General features: G+C 35.5%; 1 protein-coding gene across 8 annotated transcripts in view; it reads left to right on the plus strand.

Annotated features, from left to right (window-relative positions):
• Positions 1-23729, plus strand: part of VPS13B (vacuolar protein sorting 13 homolog B) — a 423643-nt gene that overhangs the window by 79782 nt on the left and 320132 nt on the right. For all 8 annotated transcript variants that reach the window (XM_057366267.1, XM_057366269.1, XM_057366268.1 and 5 more), the window contains exon 17: positions 13594-13778. In XM_057366267.1, coding sequence (XP_057222250.1) covers positions 13594-13778 — 185 coding nt within the window. The remainder of the gene's footprint in view (positions 1-13593; positions 13779-23729) is intronic.

Consider the following 23729-nt stretch of genomic DNA (forward strand, 5'->3'; position numbering starts at 1 on the left):
ATTGACACTTGGGTCTTGATTTTGGCAGCCTGTTTTATTGGCTAGTCACAGTAGATCAAGTCACAGTAGATCAAGAATAATGTCAATTTAGATTGGGTGTGGATTGCATTTCACATGGGCAGTTGAGGGGCATGCTCATTTCTTGAGTCAGAAGCAGAAACAGGTTGAAAACACATGAAACTGATTTTGTAGCACTCAGTTGTGACTATTASTTATGTCAGTAATTGAATTTAACTGCTGGATGGAAATGGGAGGTGTTCTTCAAAACAGGAAAGATCTGGGCTTAAATGGCTGAACAGATGCATTCAGTGGGACAGGAGAGTTTCAGCCACCTCAGCATTGTGCCACTTGRACCTGGCWYGTGTTAAAACCTCTTAGAACTATTGAGATATTCCAGTGATGGGGGCTGTGCAAAAGCAGAACAGTCATTCCCTTGGGTTCTGCAGAGGTGTTTGTGTAGGGCTGCCTCACATATGAACAGTCTAGGGAGTGTGCTGGATTGCTTCAGCATTGTCCACTGCTCTGCTATTGCCTAGAAAATGCATCAAAGAACATTATATTGAATCAGCTTTAAAAAAATTAACTTATTGGTGCTGGTTTTGGTAGGTCAGTAGGTGACTGACTGACACTTTCAGAAGTTTGATTTGCTGTGCATCTTAGTGTTTGAGGAGTAGGCATGTCAATATAGTGTGGCATATTGTGAACAACAGTGTAGGATGATTTAAGAGCTTTAACATAAGGACTTTTCATTGATTTAATATATCTTGCTTTAATGAAGTTCAAGAGGGTCATGCTTATGTATAAAGATAAAGATGCTTAAAGAACTTGTGTGGAGCATTTCYAATCTGCAGTGATACTAACAATTTAAGTTTCAACAAGAACATTTTGGGGTGCTTTTCAACTTTTCTGTAAAGAGCTGTTGTTGGTTACCAGGAAAAGCACTTGGAAGAGGAGGGGTTTTGCATACTGAGTACATGACTTGCAGCTTGATTAGTGTGACAACAAATTAACTTCAGTTGCAAACCTCTTGTTCAGTTTTTTAAAAAAATCAAGTCCAGATCAAATGTTACTGTTTCTCAGCAGATGTGGCAGGCAGCATTCAGCAAATCTGTTAAAAGTGCACTTTTAATCAATGTAAATTGAAAGCAGTTGTATTGCTCAGTTTTTTCCATGAGGAGGAAATTCAGCAGAGTTGACAGTAAAGTGTAGTTTTCAGGAGTGTTTCCAGTGTAGTTATTTAGACTAATTAATTGTCAAGTCTCTTCAGTGAAAGTGAATTAAGCTTATTAACTAATATCTGTCCGTGAAAAGTGATTGCACATGGTGAATAGTTAATGCTGTTTTTTTGTAACTGTTGCCATCCGTATTTGCTGGCACTTGTACTAGAAACAAGCAAATGGTATTTCAAAATGTGAAGGATTTTCAGGATTGAAGCTGCATTTTTGTTACAGACTGGTCAAAGGTACCAAAAATCTGCTCTTGAGGCTGAAATGCAGYTAAGTAGCATTGATCCTAAAGAAAAAGTGAATCCCTAATATATATTCCTTTTGCACTGGCTCTGTTTTGAAATTCTGTTCATATTAGAGGTAACACTATCTGTATTAAAGGATCTGGTTAGGATTTTCAGGATCTTCTCTGCTGTGAGGCTTTACCCATGTAGACCCTGGCTAGACAGATGCACTGGTGGCAGTTCTTCACACCAAGTTTGTCCTTTGTTTCTCCACAATTTTATCTGCAATTTGCTGCCTTTTTATTTCCTCCTCTAAGTGTATCTCTGAATTATGATGAGAARTATGATCTCTGGGCTGGGATCTCTGCTGCTACATAACACATTGCTAGAAACATGTCTGTGACCCTGAAGCTTGGTGTTTGCTCATGTCTCCTATCATACACACATACCTACCCATAGCTTTCCCTTCCACTTCCCCCCCAGAAAAAGTTAGATCTAAGAAGGACTTATGGTCAGTCTTCAGACTGAGAGCAGCTTCTGACAAACTTGGTGCCTTCAGCATTGTTTGAGAAAGTGCCAGCTGCCCTGGCCTGAGGCTGGTGGAGAGCACCCAAGCAGGTCAACAGTATGCACAGCACAGACATTACTGGAGCAAACACTCAGCCTCCACAGCTGGCAAACAGAGGGGCTTGAAACTTGCACCCTGAAACTGATTGTGGTGTCATTCTGCTACCCAGCCTCATTCAAATGTTGAATATTACACAGAATTCTAAAGAAATTTACTTCAGTGTTGCAGTTGTACTCTTAACTTTCACCTTTTTCTTTGCATCWTCTTTTTAAGGCTATGCCCTGGGAGTTGCTGGGGTTCAAAGCACTGTGTGAAGGATTTGTAGTCACTAAATACAATAGCTTGAAGAAAAAAGGATTCTTGTATAAACTATATCCTTATTGATTAAGGTATATAGAATTGCTGATTTGTTTATCGTTTTATAGTTGCCTTCATTATGCTCATGGAGCATTGTGACATTGCTGGCCAAGCTGCAGCACATCCTTCTTTGACTGTACACTTCACTCTCAACTGGTAGGCATCACTTCTACCTTAAGTGAACTACCAGAAACCARTCTTAAATTATGCACCTACTCTTACAAGCATTTTAATGGGACTCAGTTGAAGCTGATAACCGTGATAAAGGGTAACTGAAAACAGTTTATTAAAAAGAAAGCTGTATTTATATTTGGGTTGAGTCAAAATAAAGGTACACGTGGATGTTCAGCTGTCCATAATACCTCAGCATGTTTACTGTGTCTGTGCTCACCTCTAGGTGGAAGAAACATACTGTCCTGTGTCCAGTATTGTTTGTTTGCTGTGTTCTCCTCATGTTTGTTCTCTTTGAGACCCAGAGATGCTGTTTCTTTTCCGTAGGAATAGTCCCTCTCACAGATSAGGGCTTCTTTGGTTCTAAGCTAAGTGTTTATTTCATTACACACAAACAATATGCATTCTCAGCATTTTTTTTTCAGGCRCCTTTATTCTACTTGTTTATAGGTTTATATTTTTTATTGTTATTTCTTTAGCAATGCCTTTTAAAGGAAGTTAAAGTAACCTGTCAGGTGTGCATACTGAGGAACAGATATTGTATTGAATACATGTGACCATTTGGACCTCCATTTGAGCCTGCATATTTGATAAAGATTGTCTGATTTTCATTATGTTTTAATATTCTAAACAGCACCAKTTTCTGAACTAGATTTTTTAGCATGTTTTGGATGAGAGCATTAGAGGGGCACTTGAACAAACAACAAAAAAGAGCACAAGTCAAGTCTGGCTCAGGTGGGATACGAAGCTCTTAAACACTAAACTATGAGAACAAAACCTATTTACCAGATTTGGATAAGTCTGTTGCAGATACTTTTAATATCAGTGCAAGAAATGGGAAGCATTATGTTAGCTCAGAAAATTGTGGATTCATTTTTCAATTGATCGGGGGTTTTTTTCCATTACAAAACGTATGCTGTTTTAAACAGAAGCCAATATGTTTTTTTTTTCTTTGCTGATGTTTAACTGCTTTTTTTCTTTGAGTTTAATGGCTGATTCCAAAATGTAAATTTAGCAGAGGGAAACATTTGGTAAATATGATTTCAGTATTTGGTAATGAAGAACTGTCCATGGAGAATGACAGAGTCAAGGATATGACTTTTGTATTTTAAATGAGCAAATGGAAATAGGACTTTTATGTCACTGGCTTGGTCTGTTGCCCTGAAAGTATTTGTGTAACTTTGATTATGCATGCATGTTGGATTTGGCTGTGCATATGTATAATGCAAGAAAATACCTTTCTGATGTGTTTTACTGACAGTATCTTTTCTTCATTATCTGTGTATGTGATAATTTTGATTGTTTTGAAGACTCACCAGGGCTTATGGAGTTTTTAAATAATTAAGTACATGTTATGAGACACAATGAATAGATCAAAACTCAACACAGRAGAACTATATCCATAGACTCTGCTTCTAAGTTTGTATTATTTTTAAAAAATGAATGGTGTAAATTAATGCTGGAGTCAGTACTTGAAGATGGTAAATTTAGATTAAACAATAATTGTAGTCTTTGAAGTACAAAGTCTAGCACATTTACTGAGATTTAAGGTTTTGCTTAAAATAGCTTTTGATAGCCTTTAAAATTCTTTTGAGGTTGGTACTTAATGAGGCCACAAAATAATAATTTTAAAGTCTTTATACTCTTTCTGTAGTTATGCAGTGTATACATGTGAACCATTAGCACACCTTGTCCATTCATGTCCTTGCTGTGTAAGACACCCTTGATCCATCCTTACTATATTAAAGGCTTTTCTGGTAATCAGAAAAACAAAACATGCTTCCCTGTTTCCAACAACTTCTTTTTGATGCTGAAACTTCTCTCTYAAAGGATGGTGGAATTGGCTTTTGAGGTACTGTAAARCAAAGAGTGCAGTTAAGTCCTTTTATTTAGCAGTGATGTTGGATTTAAAGGATCTCYYTTCCAACCCCAGCCATTGTGATTTACCTTTCTGGATTTGACAAAATTCAGCAGTTGCCCATGAACACAGAAGTATGTCTTTATTTCTTTTAGTCTTGTGTATTTTGTTTGTGGCATCTCCATTTAGGGCAATAATTTTGTTCAAATACTAATWTTGTCTTGCTCATGCAAACATGCAYATTCTTACTTCTCTGTCTAGGTATACAAAATTTGTCAGAATTTCAAGTAACCTTTTTTCTCTCAGTGTAAATGTGTCCCTTTTTTCCACCAAAGGATTTTATCTATTTATGAAAGAAAATAAACAGCACCCAAAACTTCATAGTAGAAAAATTCACAGAAGCCCCCAAATCATTACCTGCTTACCTTTCTGGACAAATTCTTTTACTGAGATCAGTTGTTAGTGTTTACTTGAGGTTGGGGTTGTGTTCAGCTCTTAAATCTTTAGYAAGGAATTTGAAACTGTGTTAGTTCTCAATAAGACCTTTGAACTGGGTTTGTCAGTGCAGTTTTCTTCACTGAGCACCAGCATGTTTGAGCCCTTCTGGCTCCCTGTTTTACCTGCTAATGGCAACCAAATGGTTCTGTGTGGCAGATTTAGAGGATTGATTTAATGGCTGTTTCTGCTGCTTCTGGGATTGTGTGAAGGGGGAAGGAGGAGAGGCAAAGGGAGAGGATGGGGTTAYTTCCCCAGACAGTAAAGCAGCCTGCAGTGTGGGAAGCCAGTTCCCCAAACCCTGTACCACCCCAGTGGTTACTCAGATTGGATACACTGTAGTATCCAAGGCAGTGGTACTGGATTTATAAAAATTATAAAATAGAGTAATGCTTGCTTTGTTTTAATAAACTCAGATCTTTGTGGTTTGGGGGTTTATGACCACTGGCAACTTTTACCTGGTCACCTCTGCTGGTTTGGGTCRTCTGCAGCTGTTTAGTTTTAGCATCAGCAAGCTTCAGCTGATTCCTTCTTGTCCCCCACACGAAACTAACATTTACCTACAAGATAAATGATAATGATGGCATTTAGTTTAGCATTGCTGCTTTTTCAGGTAGGATCACTTTCTCACAAAAAGATGCAAGGCACAATTTAAATGTAGGTGTAAAAGTTCTCTTCACATGATTGATTCCCTTGGTACTACCTTCATTAAGCCCGTGTTTCTCTATTGAAAGTCCCTGCTTCTTTCYAGAGTTGTTTCTGGCTTTTTTTTTGCTTGTAATGCATTTTGATTTTTGACTGCTATAATGAATACTGATTTTTCTCATGGTGCTTGTATTTGGATCTTTTTGAACATATTACAGCTAAATGCCATATCCCTTCCCTTGTTCTCACTATTACCCACCAACAACAATGGGAAGATTCCTAGATCCAGGCAAAAAAGCTAGACCTTCTTGCAGAAGTAAAAGAAGACTGGATGTTTAAAGTGTAAGCTATTTTTTAAAGTCCTGAATTAGTATTGAGGACATTCCATGAGGAAAGTTTCTTACTCCTTTTTTTTCAGATTTTCACCTCACACCTTGTGGGGTTCTGAACATGCAGTTCTTTAAAAATGTAACTTTATGCATAATATATATGGTTTGCACACATCAAACGACTTAAATACATAAAGACTGAGGTCAGCTTGTTATCTCCTCAGAGCAGGGAACTTGTAATTTTATTCTTTTATAGATTGCTCATAYCTCTTTAATGATCCTTTCTGGAAACAAGTCTTAACTAGTGCTTAGCAAAAGAGTTTGCAAAGAAAGAAATAGCAATTAGTAACTGATGTCCACTTGCAATTTGATGGGAGTTCAGACCCCTAGCATCTGTCCCATTGATGAGTCAGGAAGATGAATTTAATCTAAACRTCCTAAATATGTTTCTCTAATGCAGCTGCAGGTTTAACATGTTCTTGCATTTCACAATTTCAGCAGCCACCTGAGTTTGTCATGTGCCCAGAAATAAGACTAAAAACCTCCAATCACTTGTTGGTATCAACAGTTAGTCCCTTAGGTCAGATCTGTTGCATTTTGAGGCATATAGGSAATGACCTAGCTAGAAGTGATCGTAGACTGCTTTGTTGCCTGCTTTCTGAAACATTTAATCCACCAGTAAAAATATTCATCTGATGCTTAGTAGGGCTCAAATTACATTGCAGGAAATTAGGACTTTCCTGCCATCACATTCAAGGTGTTTGTTTTTTCTTGCACRTTTCTTTCTCATGGTGTCTCATAGCAGGTTACAATGCAGGTCACTGTTTCTCACTTCCTTGCTGCTTTACCAAGCAGAGCTATTTGTATGTAGCAATCATAATTTTTAATCTAATGTTCATAACTTTTAATGTCCACATGGGACAAAATGAATAAAATGAGTAAACCCAAGTTTGGACCATCTAACATATATGTCCAGAGTAGTGCATCCTTTGCTTAAAAGGGATTTTTCTTTTTTTAAAGGTTTCTTCCTTTTAGATATTTTTAAATTTTATGATTTTTTTTTCTTGTAATATGCATTCATTTTGCTTTGCTGTATAAAGCTGAAATTTATGGTTCCATTAAAACACACACCTTCCTGAGGATTGAGAATGGATAGCTTCTTTTCATTTCCTAAGCCACATTAAAGTTCRTACTCTGCCTATGCTGTTTTGTTTTCACAATTGTTTCAAGGAAATCCTTGAGGATCTTTCTGAAGTTCGCATATGACTGAACACTTTTCMGAAGTTTTTTCATCACTGAAAATTTATATTTCTGAACTGATGTTAAAAAACCTGTACAGAAGTTTGTTTTAAAATGATGGCATTCTTCTCTGCTAATCCCATWTCTAAGATTTTCATAAATACTAATTTAATGTTTAGGTTTACTGAAAAAAGAAACATGTGGTTAACCTTGAAGTTCATTGTTTTCTCCCCGTAATAAATTGTATGATTAACTGTGTTTCCTACAAATAAGGTCAAGGCAGTTGCAGCTCCTGAAAATTCTCCTATGTAAGAGTTGCTGTAAGATACCAGGCAGCCTTTAGTGAAGTCTGTAGAAGAGCAGAAATTTTGACATCAGTCTTGGAGATGTTTTTGAATGAGGTGTTCTAAAGCAAGTTTAATTGTTTGGGGTTTTTTTAGAAGTAATTACCTTGATGCTCTAGCATGAATAATTGTATGTTGCTCTCTGAAGACTGAAAATTGTGTGAGTATATGTGGACATGTGCTGTGTTTGGGGTTTTTTGTGGGTAACAGTGACTTCAGTTTTGCATTTCAAACAATAATAGTTCCAGTTCCATTCTCACATGTTCCTTTCAGAGGTTTGATATCTGTCATTAAGTAGTTAGACATTGCTTTCTGCACAATACTAGTAGTTAATTAAATGCTAAGCAAAGGGATCAAAATTTTCTTTTAAAAAAAAGTTGATATGAAACCTCAGATTAAGTACAAATACAGATTTGTTGTAGGTATGTAGATGAAGCCTTTGTTCATGTCATATAAACCCAGCATACACTTTTTCGTTGCCTAAGAGGAAAGGTGAGCAAATGGTGACTGAAATTATTTGGGCATTTGAATTACATTCAGGTTCTTCTAAGGCTCAGTTGCTAGGTTCTAGTAGCAGGTTACTGGTTTTGTTATTTTGGAAAAAATGAACTAATCGTATTTTACTGTACAGGATATGAGTAATAACAAAAATCAAATTTTTTCAAACATTTTGCAGGTTCCAGCTTTGCAGTTGGGGACTCTGTATAAACCTCTGGACCCAGCTGTTCACCACTATATTCTTTCAATCACTCTGAGGTGTTGATTTTACAAGAATGAGTTGCTTTTCCTAAAGTCTACAAACTGAAAATATTTCATAACAGGCCTGTGAACTTACATGGATTGGTTATGTTGGTGCCTATGTGTGCTGCATAATAAGGAYCAATTCATGTTTTTGTTCAAAAACAAAGAAAACTATTTTCTTTAATGTACGTCAGATTTATTCAAATATTTCAGCAAGTCTGTAGTACAGTTTGTCAGCAAACTGGGTACAACCAAAAATTTATTGTATTTAATGTATTTAAAAATCATTTAATTAGGACAGATTCATTTTCACTCCATGCCACTACACAGCAAGACTTGCTTGTTCATATTTCCTTAAATTTATCCTGGAACTTGTCCAAGTTTGGCTTTAATGAGTAGCCTGTCCTGCTAGTTACATTAAGATTTATTTTCCCCTAGAGAAGACTGTTTGAATTGGTAGTTTTTTAACCTGTTCAGTTAAATGAACATATGTTCAGAACTGCGTCTTACCTCTTGAGTGTAAAGACTTGAGAAATAATTATTCCTATTGTTGTTGCAGTTTTAAAACACTGTTTAAGTAGTGGTTTTAGACACAAACTATGTGCCACAACTTTTTTAATATGGTGAAGAGTTTTGATATCAAGTTGCTTAATGTAAATTTAATGATACAGTATAGAAACGCAGATCTGACATGGTTTACTGAAAAAAATTATTTGTACTTGTATTTTCACTGATYACTTGAATATCTCTTGGGTCATAAAACTTGGTTAAATATAGCTTAATACCTTATTAATGATGTATTTTCCATATAAGCAGGTGCAGGTTGATGGCAAGCTTTCATTTTAAGATCTTTTAAATGCATTATTTGTGTTTCAAAACTATTATAATAAATCCTGAATTATAATTGTRCTTTCATCATTAACTGGGTCTAGTTAAAATTTTGCTTTAAGCAACATTTGCTGCACACATGGTACAATGCTTCCCTTGCCTTGATTTTTTTTCTGTAAAAAAGGATTTATTTTCAACTTCCCATTCCTCTAAATTTATCTGAAAAGGACCAGAAGACTTTATTCCTGTGGGATTCTTAAAGTACAGTAAYTGTAGAATTTGCATATTGTCAAAAAACATATGCTGTTATTACTCCTAAGGGACAATTTTATGTGAAGCTTTTAAGTTTTGAATGTAGCATAGGTCAGTACAGTAGCTGTTATATGAATTAGTTGAATAGTCAGACTTCTRAAGTGAAATCTTTTGCACTGCTGTATTGTATGCTGTGATTGTCACAGCTCTTGAATTTCCCTCTGAAATACATTCTTTTCTTAATAAAAATGTGTTTAGATGGACTTATTGAACAATCATGTTCCCTGTGAATTTTGATGAAAAATGTTTTCTACCTTCTTTGTTCCTTCCCATTTTTACATTAGGRAACCCATCTTTTGAAATATTCAGAAACTTTGTTCTGAAATGCTAAGTTTTAATTCTGCAAAATAGTATTCAGAAATAAGAGGGGAAGAATAGAGAAAATGTTGCCTGAAAAGATAACAAAAGGAAAAAATATCAGAAAGGAAAAATGTAACAGTGCACTTTCAATGAGATAAATAATAAAGGATTACAGTAGATGGCTGAAAAAAAAAAAGAAAAGGAATACCAGGAAACATTCTGWTGTTTCTGATTCTTTCCAGGTAATGCCTGCAAAAGTTTTCCTAACATGCATGGCTAGCTTTCCAACTTCAATTCTGTGTAAAARAAATGGGTTAAGCTGTGTGTTTAATCTTAAGCTCTAAAAGAAATTATTTATTATGGATACCATTTTGTTTCATAGGAATGGATTTTCCTARGTACAGTATTGCCTTTTATACTCCTTTACTTATGCATGCCTATTCTGCTTAAATTGATAAATTACCAAGCTTGGATTTAAACTCTGAGAAATTTTAGGAAAACAAGTTCCAGTTCTAACTTGGGATGAACATCAGAAAAGGTCATAGAATTGTACTCTCCACCTGTGCTTTTCATGGTACCCAGAGCTTTTCTGTGAGTGGTTACAGGCATATGTGTAGGTTTGCACAGAGCATTGTTTGTKTATGTGAGGAGCTGAAATGGGACAYRTGTTTTATCTAATTGTATCCACAAGACAGTGATTATGTGTCCTCTTGTGCATATTGTGTGGTAGAAATGCACAGAATATATTCCAGGCTCTTCATTCCTTTTGGGTATTTTTCTTTAGTGGTGTTTGGTTTTCTTATTTGTTTTTTTTTTTTTTTTTTAACCAGGCAGCATCTGTCTCTATTTGCCTGACTTAATATTGGTATTATTTTCAGCTTCTGTTTCATCTCTCCTTAAAGTAGTTCTAATTTTCAGAGTAGGTAATGTTCTGATGTTAAAAAAAATACTTTTTTAAAATGGATTTCTTACACCGCTTATTTCAAATGTGTTTGGATGCCTTCTTTTGTATGATTTGTAGTTTTGGGGAGAAGAGCATTGTCAGGAAAGGTTTGCAGTGTGTTTGAACTTCAAACTGAATTAGGAAGAGCTTCAGGAGTTATGTGCAGATATTTCCTACCCTTTGGGTGACCTACTGTCCTGCAGCAGATAGAAATCAGCCTAAAATGTGGTCTGGTCATGCACTTCAGAAAGAGCTGTACCTGGCTGCCAGCAGATGAGGCAGGTGGAAGATTCACACACCCCAAACAGGTCATAGGTAACTTCTTTGTTCTAGTTCACTGTTTGGTGTCAGTGATTCCTATTAAAACAAACAAAATCCAAACAAACAAGGCTTTAATACAAGATCTCTTCTTCAATGGCCTCTAATGAGTTTTGATTTTTCTAGAAACAAAGGCTGTACCTAGAGATAGGTTCAGAAATAAATACCTTTATTCAAAGAGTAGACTGTTCTTTTTGTGGAGGTATTGTGGGGCATGGTGTGTATTCATATGAAAGAAAGTTCTACTGCCAGACACAAGGCTGGTTTCTCCCATATAAACAAGAAATACTCAATTATATTTTTTTTCTGCAAATGACATTTGAAGCTGGCAGCGTAATTGTGGCACTGGCTTCATATGAGTTGCAAGTGAGAGACAGTSTTATTGTTAGTTTCCTCCCTCTTCTCAGCATTTTTGTGACAGATAATCCTGATTCCATGCTTTATGATGTTGGAAAGCCTCATTCTAAAGAATACTGGTTGGTGTTACAGAAGATTACAACATCTGTTTTTGTTCTTTGTCCTTCATCTGCATTTGCATCAATTTTTTGGGAATCTTCAATGAGTATCTTCTTTCGTAATTATCAGTTTTTCTCTTCCCTATTTTTATTTTTACTATTGTGGATGGGCTTTATCTGACACTGATCTGTGGTGTAGACGTCCACAGCTGAGAAGTATTGTAATGTCCCTTTAAAGCAGCGGGCAGAAGCAGTGACCTGCAGAGACGTTTTGTTTAATCCTCATATCTAGAATGGATGGATCTCTGTTATGTCTGCATGTGCTGTTTTCTTTTGACTTACCTTTAAATGTTCTAGACCATAGTCTTAGGTGTGGCTATTTGTTTATATGGTAGGTATCTAACATTTCCAGACAAAATGGCTTTCAYTTAGCTGTTTCCTGGTACTGACAAGGAATTCAGGGAGGAGCTCTGTTTGGGAATAAAGGTGAATGCTTGTATGTCCAAGTCTAAATTCAAGTGATATTATCTTTAGCTGTACCACCTTGTCATCGTAGTAATTGAGAGATGTGTACAGATGTTCAGAATGCTTATTTCCAAACCATGCTTCTTAAGTCCCATCTTCAGCTTATGAAGGGCCAAAACTGTTAGCAGCAGAATATTTTATTACTCTGCTGCTTCATCWAGAGCATAGTGATCCTGGATCTGAGAAGTGATGGAGTATTTTTCTCTTCAGGACCMTCTTAGGGAAGGCCCACTCTCCCAGTCAGGTGCAGAATGTTCAAGAAGGGTACTTATTACCAGAATTACGTGTCACTTCATGCTGTTAARGTTTTAGTATTTGAGCATCATGAATGATCTGCTTCTGAATTCAGGGAGCATCCTACAGAGTCTCTACTGCCAGTATTATCTCACATACATTCGGTCATGCAGCTGCTAGCAGTTATTTTTGGACCCAGATAGGAGATGTGGTGTATTATGGCTGCTTCTGAGAGTTCCTTGGAAGATTTTGATTTTGCTGATCTGTAGAGTCAYTGAGTGTCTGCATGTCTTTACATTTTCAGTCCCAGAGCATTTTGGTAKTCTTTTTATCCMRGGCCAATGGATTTTGTGTGCAGCTTTAGCAGCKTTGCTTATTTGAGATTCTGATTTCCAGTGGAATATTAACCTACTATTTCTTTTTAAGGGTCTGTAAGTATGTCCCTAAAATTTTCTAATGGAAGAGGTTCTCAAGAATGAGCTAGTACATGCATCAGTGAATATRTTTCATGGAGTCATAGAATCATAGAATAGTTAGGGTTTGGTGCAACCTTAAAGATCATCTAGTTCCAACCCTCCTGCCATATGAGACGTAAGAGAAAATAATGCTAAATAGCAGAAAAAGTATATTTCAGTGATGGAGTGGGAGGTGATTAGGATGATAATGTTGAAAACATGCTACAGGAAAAAGCTCCAAACTGAGAGGGCTAAAGAACCCTTATAGTTTTTGTTGAATGTAGCAAATAAGTCTGTTGCTTTATTTCAGGTAAATAGTGTGACTATTAGGAAGAAAAAGTAAATTACTGACTTTGCTATAGGTCTTGTAAAGCATTCTCGGTAATGGTGGATCATGTRTGAGGAATGTATTTCCCAAACAATTCTCCTTTACTTGGCCCTACCAGATTCCTGTCCCCTCCTGTTGTTACTCCCTACTTAAAAAGTAAAAGGCACTGAAAAATAGTGGTATTATTTCATGAGCTCTGTCAACAAAACATGGATTTTGGGCTTGTTTGTATTTTGATGTATGAATGTTGACTATATGGTTTTTTTGGTCACTGGCCATATGTAATTTAGTGATTCACTGTAAGCTTTGTAAATAAAACAATTTGGAACATTCGGTTTTTGAACACATGGTTTCTGTGTTTTAAATATCTGCACAATTTTGAGTAGGTCTCTTAGGTGGGAGCACTTGGAATCACTGTTGTTAAATATTTTAAAACCAAGAGATAATTAGATAAAAATATATGAYTTTTTTCTGTCATATTCGGGAGATATAAATTTAAATTATGTTACAAGTTGATATTTATGTTTAATTTCAGTGTAAGTAGAATCAGCTCTTACAAGAAGATATCTAATAGGCACACAGTTCCAACCTACAAACTAAGTGCTTTTACTCTGATATTCTGTGACTAAGTTTTCAAATTGTTATTTTTATGTGCCAAAGTAATGATTTTCCTKTTTTTCTTTTATTATTTCAAATAGGACCAAGCGAGCTCATGTGCCACTAACAGAATGCATTTTTGAGCTCCCTAATTTGACAGTTCAAGCAACGAGAGCTCAAACCCTTCTGCTTCAAACTATTTATCAGAGCTGGTGTCATCCTGTTGGAAATGTCAGTTCAGTGGTGGTAAATGAAGCTTTGCTGAATGAGGTTTTCCAAACTTCAGGTAAATATGTGATTCTTTTGGTATTTACTGTGGTGCAGAGCACTGACAGTGAGTGTGCATACAACTGTATCATTTAAATCCAGGTTTTTACTTATGGTAGCTAGCAGACAGAATATTTTGTGTGTGTGTGTGTGTGTGTGTATATGGGTATTTATAGCTTGTTTTTAAAATCCGGGATGTAAGCGAAGCCACCCAGCTTCACTCCTTGGCACCAATTTCTGGATGCATTTTATTTTCCTATACAGGATAATTTTTCCATGCTTCCCTCATCTGAAACATCCACTTWTGCTGCCTTATATGGTACAATGTTATTATTTCAGGATCATTCAGAGGTGAAACTGGATTATTAAGGGCTTTATTAATCAATGGCATACATTGAATTCTTTAGTAAGACTGCAGATGTTTCTCATTATTCCATAAATAAATGTTACTTAACTGTTGTGAAATTGCTGAAGATATGCAAGTGTTGGTGAAGATTACATAAATAATGAAACTTGTTATCTGTCATCCTTTTGCAAAACACCCATGGATTTTGRGAATAAATTAAGGATTTTGACCAGTTTACAGAGGAAACCAGAGTTTTCAAGTTCATAAAGGTCATGTAGAAAATGATATATATTTTTTTAGATTTCTATGCAGGCTAGAATAATTTAGTGCTGTTACTGTTTATTTGTTGTGAGTAAACCYATAACAAGAATAAAACATATTTTGGAATATACATCATTGCCAGTCATGGAGAATGTGTTAGGAGAATGATATAGGTGTAAAAAAATAATGATTTTAAGCAGAGTGATGGATTAGACCACTGCAAGTCTTTTAGCCCTGCTTTTCTCAATCCTACTCTTCTTTTTCACCTCGCCTATTTATTAAAATTAAATCTGTGTTGATCTAATGTTGCAAAAGAACTTTTKTATTTTTGTGTAACTCTTTGAATAACTGTTTCAAGTGCTTAGGTTTTCATTCTTTCATMAAAGTCACTTTTGTCTTTATTCCTTCATTCTGTGTGGATCACCTAAGGATGGGATTGTGACATTTTATTTTCAAGTTCTGGTACTTGTGAAGGTAGCAGGTTTACAATCCTAACCTGTTTTGTTATTTAACATGTTTCAGTTCATCAGTTCAATTAACTGTGAARCAACTCTGCTGGCAATATCTTTGCAGGATAGAAATCTAGAGCACATTTTAAGTACTTCAAATAATGTAAATGAACAATATAATACACTTGTTTTGATCTTCTCTCATTCATGGCTTAATGCKTCATCTGGTAAATTTTACACTTCTGTAGTTGTACTTGGCATTAACTAGACTGAAGGCAGCTTTGTGTTCAAGGCTATGAAATGATTGCTGTCAATCCTTTTGTCCTGATTTTTGGCTTGGTTGATTCTGTAAGCCTACTACCTTTTGTTGGAATACTGTTGTGTAAAATTTAGTATCATGCCTTGTTGAAAGTCATCCTTGTAATTTGGGTCAGCTTCCACATACTTTAACAGTAACATGTATATGTGTAAGCCTCTGAAAAAATACTTGACTATTTGCACAGGGAAGTTTAAATTCCAGCTTTTCTTTTGTCATTTTTCTTCCTTTTTTCCTTTTTTCTTCTTTTGTTTTATGAAGTAGGTATGAAGATAAAGCGGTCAATAAACAACTTTACTTGTCAAGTAAACAAGGCACATCTGTTAAACATGTTTATTTACATTCAACTTAGTCTCTTCCACATAAAACAAAAGCTGGTGAATGTTTCTTGGGAGCCTTGTTTTGAGTTCCTGCCTGCCACTGCCTGCCCCAGTGCTCCTTTGGGCTTGTGCAGAGTGGACTGACATSGCTCATGTGCTGGGCCTGGCAGTAGCCCCACAAAGAATTTGGGCTCCCACTCCTGCCATTGTGTCTCCAAGAATCTTTGTGGGTGAACAGATGAGCATTTCTTTTCTAACCTCAACTCTCAAGAAAAAAATTGCCTTTTTTCAATGGTATTGTGTTTTTGATTTGAACACAACTCAGATGTTTTTCGGCCATGCACAGAAGTAATACTTCAAGAAAATAGCTTTCCATCCTCATGGTATTGTGGATTGATTCTTTGATCAATTCAGTACAAATAATGGAAGTGTAAACACTTTCTAAGAATTGCTCTTTGCTTTTCTTCCTTGTCTTTTTCTGATTATGTTTATATTAAATTGTATTGTAGTTGCAGGAAAAATCAACAATATGCTCAAAGATTCTCTTTCCTTCACTTTATCCTATTTTTCAGGGAATCTTTTCTCAAAATTAATTACTTAGGTTATGCTGTTTCAAAGAATCATGAACTGTATATTTCATGAATTCAACAGCCCAATTTTTTTTCTGTGTTTACATTTTAAAACTTCTAAAACCCATCACAGGATTTTGTACATTCTTTATTCTCAATGCATCATCATGTTTGTTCTGTCATCTGTGAATGAAATGTGTCCTCCTATGGAAATGATTTAATTACTAGCTACCAGCCCAGATGTGTTCTACTTGTTTTGAAATATACTGAGACTTGAAATTTTTCTTCTCTAGTTAGCTCCTTGCACATAGCTAGTCTCGAATGTGTTTGCCATTTGTTTACATAGTCTACAGCTTTCTCAGTTGCCTGTGTCTATATTGCCACTWTTTGTGTGTGATTGGTGGGTGTTACTGGACTGAAACAGTTGCTGAGCTCATTATGTCTTTGTTGAGGCTTTGTGACAGATGCTGTTGAGAGTGTTGGGCTTCCTTAACATATCAATTCAGTATTGCTTGAACTCAAAATTGATACCACAAACCTTTGTAACTTCTCAGCAAAGATCTTCTTTAGTGGGACTGACGCTAAAAGCCTAGTTGTATGCTTTTTCSAATAGAGCCATCTTTTCCACTTTTAAGACTTTATCACTGAAACATATAATATGGRCTTAGATATAGGAGAGGAACAGACAAATTAGGAAAAAAAGAAAACAAAAATGGAAATGAAGAAAAACAGGAGAAGGAGCATAATGTAATAAWAGGGAAGAGAGCTGCAGAGAAAGATAAAACTAGAAGAAGCCAGAAGAAACAGTTAAAGTAGAAAAGCAGGTAAAGTTAAGAAAACCAAAAATTAATAGGAAGACAAGTACAGATACATGAGGTTTAGGAGSGGGGGAAACCTCAGAGAAGAGCACATTGAGTTCTCAGTGTGTTCTTCTCAACTCCAAGGTTATTGGACCCTTCACCTGCTGYGGAAAGGCTCACAAAGTACAAAGGCCCTTTTGGGAACCTGTTTGCCAGGTAATGGCTAAAAGGCCTTCTATGAATCTAGTTTAAAAAGGGAGCTCTGCACTGTGTTTTCACAAACACATGAACAGAATTTATTGCTAGTATCTGGGGTTCTGTCATGAATTTTCACCTGGAACAGAAATGTGTTCCTGCTCCAAAACTTCTTTCAGAGATTATTGASGCTGAAGTTGGTCTAGGGATTCAGAATCAACCTCTAGAGCTCTATCCTCTACAAATAGATGGTAATAATTCTTCTTGGAAATAGCTTAATGGAATACCAGAAAAGGAAGATTTCTTGAACATTAACACTTTTCTGTCCCCCATCTACTTTCCTCACCTTGCTCTTCAGAAATTTTTTCCTACTAGGAGAAAGAACTTGGCTCAAATATTTACTAGTTTGTTATTAGATTGCTGTCTTCAATGGATCATCTGAGAGTTTATCTTTTAATTAACTTGCCCCAAGGCAAGCTGCTAGAAAAAAATGATAAAAGTTGAAGTCTCAAAGGCAAGTTGTGTTTGGTTTCTGACAGAATTTAAGATTGAAGTGCCTGTACCTAAAATTTTTATTTGTCATACRTATTAGTAAGGTCTCTTATCTTAAAACTTCCAGTAAAAGGTGTGTACAGTACTGTGATTGATTGAGCTCAGAACTTGAGGAGGACAGACAAAATGAGTGTGTCAAGAAACATGTATGATTTTTAGAACATAAATTTTTATAAACATTTAAATATTGTGTCTGTCTTAGCCTGAGATTATTTAATTCTGCTAAGAGCAGGTTTTTAATTATAAATTATATGGAATTTAATGGAATTTCTGAAAACACCTTACTCTGTTACAGTTTCACCTTTTGTAGTCCATATATTTAAATCTGAGTTGATAAAAGTTCTTTTTACGGTTCTTAACAGCCAATATAGCTTAAAAAAGAGATTATAATATAAAAAATTAAATTTACTACTTGAATGAATAGGCTTCATMATTTCAGTGTAAGATAGATGCATTCTGACTGAAATAGTTATGCAAGAACAAAAAGAATAGAAAACTTAAAATAGATGGGAATGCAAGTGACAAAATGCAGCATAACAAATGGAAATTTAAACAGCTGCAAACAGCCTTGTACTCTTTTTCATGGGTCAGGAAAAAGCATTACTTACTTCTAATGCATTATATCTAAAATAAAAAAAAAGCACAAAAGCAGTCTTCAATCCACATGTAACCCTTTGGAAATTTATGTTTTGGTTTAATTTTATAATCCCTTTGGTATAGAAAGAGAACAGCATGTTACATGTCAGTTAAATAGTGTTAGTTTTTATTCTTGAAAAACATCCTGATTTTGCATTTCCCTCACTATAAATGTGGAAAAAATACGAATTTGAAATGCATAATGCTTTCTACATAATTGCATGTATAGATGTTAATGTTATTACAGTTATTACTGTACAATTTAAAAAAATGRAWGCAAGTGTACAAAATACCAAAATATTAGGAAAAGGGCACCAGTTAAGATCTTTCAAAGCATGATTAATCCTATAGAGTAATTTTACAGTGTATTTTTTCCATTATTTGTTAGTAAGTACCTGAAGCACTCGGTTTCTAACCATTTCAGCCTGCCAAGAAAATACATACACAGTCACACATGGCTTTAGTTTACTCTGGAAAACTGGAACTTGCTACCACTTTTTCCTTGTCCTATTCAGGTAGTTCATTATTTTGTTGACAGTTCGGTTCCATTAATCTGGTATTTTTGGGAAAATTGCTTGCAGACCTTACATTTCTCTACTGAAGGTGATCAAATAGGCATTGAATCCCTCATGTAAATGATGTCTTAAAGTTAAAATAAAATCTATTTTCCAGAMAGTAACTGTAAAACTATTTTATGCAAGATTTCATGTGGGATACCTTAATGGTTGAATAATAAATTTTACCTCATAAAAATGAAATTCAATAATACAGTAGCTTTCTCAGCGCAGTAGCATCTGGTTGAATCTCATGAGAGCCAATATTTTCCAACTCATTAGGATCATGTCGTTCTGTATGTCGTCAACATTGACTTAGCCAAGCTACCTTTACTTACATAACCGCCAAACTATTAAATAGGTCTCTTGTGGAGTGAAGTCAAATATTCCTCTTATTTTGCTTTTGCCTTGGAAGAAGAGAAGAAAATGTACATACTGTAACATTTAAACATCTGGYCTAAACCACATCAGGGTAACAGTGAGGAAAGTAACAGGATTCAGTATTCTTCCCAGGTGTACATATAAAAAAGGGTTGTGGAGCTGCTGCATAGTTCTTTTAACCACTTAGGAAAAAGACTAAAATAAGTGACTTGCCTTTCAAATACCCCTGTTTTTAAAACTACTTTTTTCCTCTTGCCTGCTCCCTTGCCACCAAACTCTGAAAWGCAAAAGCCAGTAAATCCCAACATTTCAAAGTTTAGTAGTAATGCAGGTTGTTCAGCTCTGATCACTTCCTTGCAACATACTGGTGTTTAATCTCTGTTCCATGTAACATGGTCAATTTTGCATTCATTTTGAGGGGTATGAATTGAAATTTCTGTCTGAAATCTAAGTGTGTATTCTGTTAATTGCTTGGGAGTGGCAGGACACATCTGTATGAAACTTGCGCAGTATAAACAGTTTGCTCTCTTGTGTGGGTGTTTACCCACATGAGTCCTCAACCTTCATGAGGATGGCCTGGAATGCAGTGTGCAAAATGCAAAAAAATAATATGTTGTGCATTTCTGTGAAACTCTGGTAGATTATAAACTCAGACTTCGGATGGAAAATCATCATGGATAAGCAACCTAGGCACAATTTCTTCTTTAGCTTAATTATTTAAGGTTAATGTGGTTGTGTATAAGGTTTTGTTTCCTMTCACAGTAAACCTTTTCAGTGACTTTCTTAAGTCGTGAACTGACTTGCACTGAAAGGAGATAGGTGGGACTTTCTTGCATTTCAATATGCAGTCAGTGAGATTTCTCATGTTGAGTGTCTGAATAAATCCTCTACCAGAAGCAATGGTTCTGTTGTGGCCTGAAATGAGGAACTGTCATGGAAAGCATGCATTGAAACCAGTAATGATGATAACCTTTTTTATTTTCTTTTTTTTTTTTTTCTCTAATTAATATATATTAACAAGCTTTGAAATTGAAATGTACAGTATGCTTATGAAAGCATGGGGGTAGGCAAACTTAATGCATTCATCTGAGCTTAACTTTGATATGTAATGTTGTGCTAAAGAGTCTAATGTATTTAAAAATCCACATGAGGCTTTTAAAATGTCTGTTGTGGTGAAAGTGAATGTATACATACTGTCAACAGCACAGTGAATAAAAAGAAAAGTTAAAAAAATCAGTAGGTTGTGAAAGGAGTACATGCATGCACAAAATCCATAGCTGTACATAAATGTATATAAGTTTCTTAAGTTGAATTGTTTCAGAATTGCAGGAAAGCTCAGTTTGGCATGTATATTAAAATTAACAACAAACTCCTGAGCATGTTGGTGGGCTACCAAAAAACACCTAAGCTTGGAGCTATAAATAGTGCCCTTGCTTCAGAGTCTGTAGTTTATTTGCACAAATAAATAGCGAAGGAAGCTGTGACTCAGATCACCTGTTTTGTTTGTTCAGCTGCTAGTTTGGTATTATTTCTTGTTCTTAGACTGCCTTTTTGCCTTGTTCGAGCTGCCAGGTAGTGCATCAGGTGAAAAACTACAGGGAGGTTGAGATGGTGGCTTCTTTTCTAAGAACAATAGAGCATGTTGARCCTAAACTACTGCAATTCAGTGTTATGACAAGAAGTCTAGGAAGAACATAAATCTAGAATTTGCTGCACAATAGGAACTGGCAATTTTCTGAGAAGCGTTCAGAGCACACACAAAAGATAACTTCAGAGATAGCAAAAGGAAGGGTTATTTTTGGTGGGAGGGCCCAGAGAACTTGTCAAATTTAGAGTAAACCTGGAAACTGTCAGTGTTGCTGAGATAGGAATAAATCACGAATTAGAAGGCCATGGTGTTTTCTTCATATCTGTRTTTTTTAAGAAAAAGGTTTGTGCAGAGGTTCTGCAGAAAATGTATTGATGCCAGTCACTGCCATTTCCTGAACACTGCTCTTCAGAAGAGCAGAAGGAAGCTGTTTCTTTGTACCTGGCGAAAAAACAATAGGGTTGTGAGAAAATTCAAGTTGGAAAGGTTTACACAAAGTCTCTGCAGTTCAGTCTTCTGCTAATATCAGAGTCAGTTATTGGTATGGGATCAGGATAAGTTCTTTAGGGCTGTACCTAGTGAGGCCTTGAAAATTTCCAAGCTTGAGAACACCCCATCTCTCTGTGCAACCTGTGTCACTGCTTGACTCTCTCATGGTGAGAAAGCTTCTCCTCCATTCCAGGCAGAACCTTTCATATTTCAGCATATGGAAGTCTTTCCTCCTACTACTGTGCATMTCTGTTTAGAGCCTTGATCACAACCTTCTCAAACATACGTGAAGGCTGCTAATAAGTCAAGGGTGTTGCTGCTATTGTTGACATTATTAAACATTAAAACAAAACTRCAACTGAGAAATTCTAACTAGTATTAGAACTCTGCAATGGTGACTCTGAAGTTCTTTTCCTGTTCTAATTCTCATGCCAACTAGATTAAACCTGAGTGTCAGTGTATACAAAATTGATCATGCACCTGTTGGATTAGTAAGTATACTAATGTATGGCATCAGAATATCGCTGTGCTAGTTTGGTATTTGTGGAAATTCCCAAAGTCAGTATCTCTCCTTTCCCCCTTCAGATTAAAGAATCCTGTTTTTAGGATATTAGCCTATGTAGTGAGATATTCTGAAAGGAAATGAAAACGCATACAGGTGCTACAGCACAAAGAAATGATCTGTTTTTTTATGTCCATTATGGTATAATGTTTTCTGTTTATCGTTTCATTGGATATTTATTTTTTTATTCTGTTTGCATATTTCCTTTTATTTATTGAAACAACTTGATTCACTTTGGGAATGTCTTATAGTGCATATCTTCCTCATTTAATTCAGAATGAGACATTTCACAGCTTGGAAAGTTACAGACTAATTAGAGGTTTTGATCTTGATGAGGCAGGAAATATAATTAAGGAAAGTTTTAATGGAATAGATTACTAAGGAATGTGACTGAAATGAGAAAATAGTACAGATRAAATTGAAATATTCCTGTGAGGAGCTCTTTGAAGTAAAAATGTATTTATTGTAATAGCACTGTAGTAGTATTGATAATCTTTGGGGAAAAAAACCCAYGGCGTAATCAAAAACATGTAGGTTTAAGAATAAACAACTATTAAACATATTAAACATGGTAGAAACATGTTTTCTGTTTGCAAATATGTAATATTGGCGGCTGATCTTGAGTAGTAAGTTTATGTAATACRTATATCTTGATCAAATAAAAGTTGTGCTGAGTTGAAGTCATGGGACAGATTCCAAGTATGGGACTGCTGCTTAAAATGTATTAGTGTCTGCAGTACTAAGAGTTGAAAAATACTAGTATTCTCTAAAGTTACTTTAATGTAATGAACTCTAGTGAATGGTTTGGAAAACTACTTTCCATTTGTGAGAGCACTTTGTTTCTTGTGGCAAGGAAAGGTGATAAATGCCAATGGTATTCTTGCCATAGAGATACCAGAGCGTTATGTACTGCAATAGTAATTTTTAGTCTATTGTCCCATGTGATTTCTTACTATATTAAATCAGGCTTTTAAAAAAGAGATATACCTTGTAATGATTTTCAAACTAGTGGTTGTAGATACAAATCCCATTTTCTAAATATATGTGTATTCAAGAAAAATGCATTGTTCTCYGGGAATACATCATGTGGGGGAGTTGTTAAGCTGTTAAAAATCCATACTGTATGAGGAGTAATTATTGTATTTCTTGCAGTCAAGAATAATATTTTTCCTACATGTCTAGTGCATCTCATAGTCATAGAATATAATTAATACAAGGTATATGTCATAAGGTAATGGTAGGTGTATTTTTAGAGGAAAGTACTGAGCTACAATTATAGCAGCTCTTTGCCCATTAGTCTTTATCCATTGTCCTTTTGATTTGCCTTTTTCTTTAATACACAACAGGAGACTGTATCAGTTAGATATGGACAGGCAGAACTCTTACGTGGTAGTTTCAAATGTTTTTGTTATTAAAGTACGTTCAGGTTTGTGAAGAATAAGTRAGTCATCCATCTACAGTGAGTTCAGCAAAAGAAGTTAAATAAGAACTTGATCTAATTGTTTTCTTGCTAAAAGGAAAATTTTCAAATTTTGAAAGGATGACCAGAATTAGAGGATAAAATAGGGGTTTTGTTAGAGGTACTTTGGATCTCACAAGAGTTGTGATCAGATGTGAGTCCATTTTTACCCTGTAGATTGGAGAAGAGTGGCAGCCCTGCCTTCCAGAAGGACATTCCCTTCCATGGAATATGTACAAAAGCAAAATTATTTCTTTAGTTATGGTCTGTTACAAGCAAAGGAATTGGGAAGAGGAAGGATGATTCATTTTATTTATATATTTATTTGTTAAACTAGTCAAACTATCTTGCATGCTTCCCAGGATTTACATGCAATTTTTTATGAGTGCTTGACAGTGAATATTGCTTTTGWAAGTAGTTATGACTGTGCTTGGCATGCTCCATCAGTAAACGTCTGACTGGCACATTTAGAACTATAGTGTGTACAGTGTAA

This window comes from Malurus melanocephalus, unplaced genomic scaffold (assembly GCF_030028575.1).
Source record: "Malurus melanocephalus ecotype Western Australia unplaced genomic scaffold, MMel_1.1 scaffold_62, whole genome shotgun sequence".
Taxonomy (NCBI): Eukaryota; Metazoa; Chordata; class Aves; order Passeriformes; family Maluridae; genus Malurus; species Malurus melanocephalus.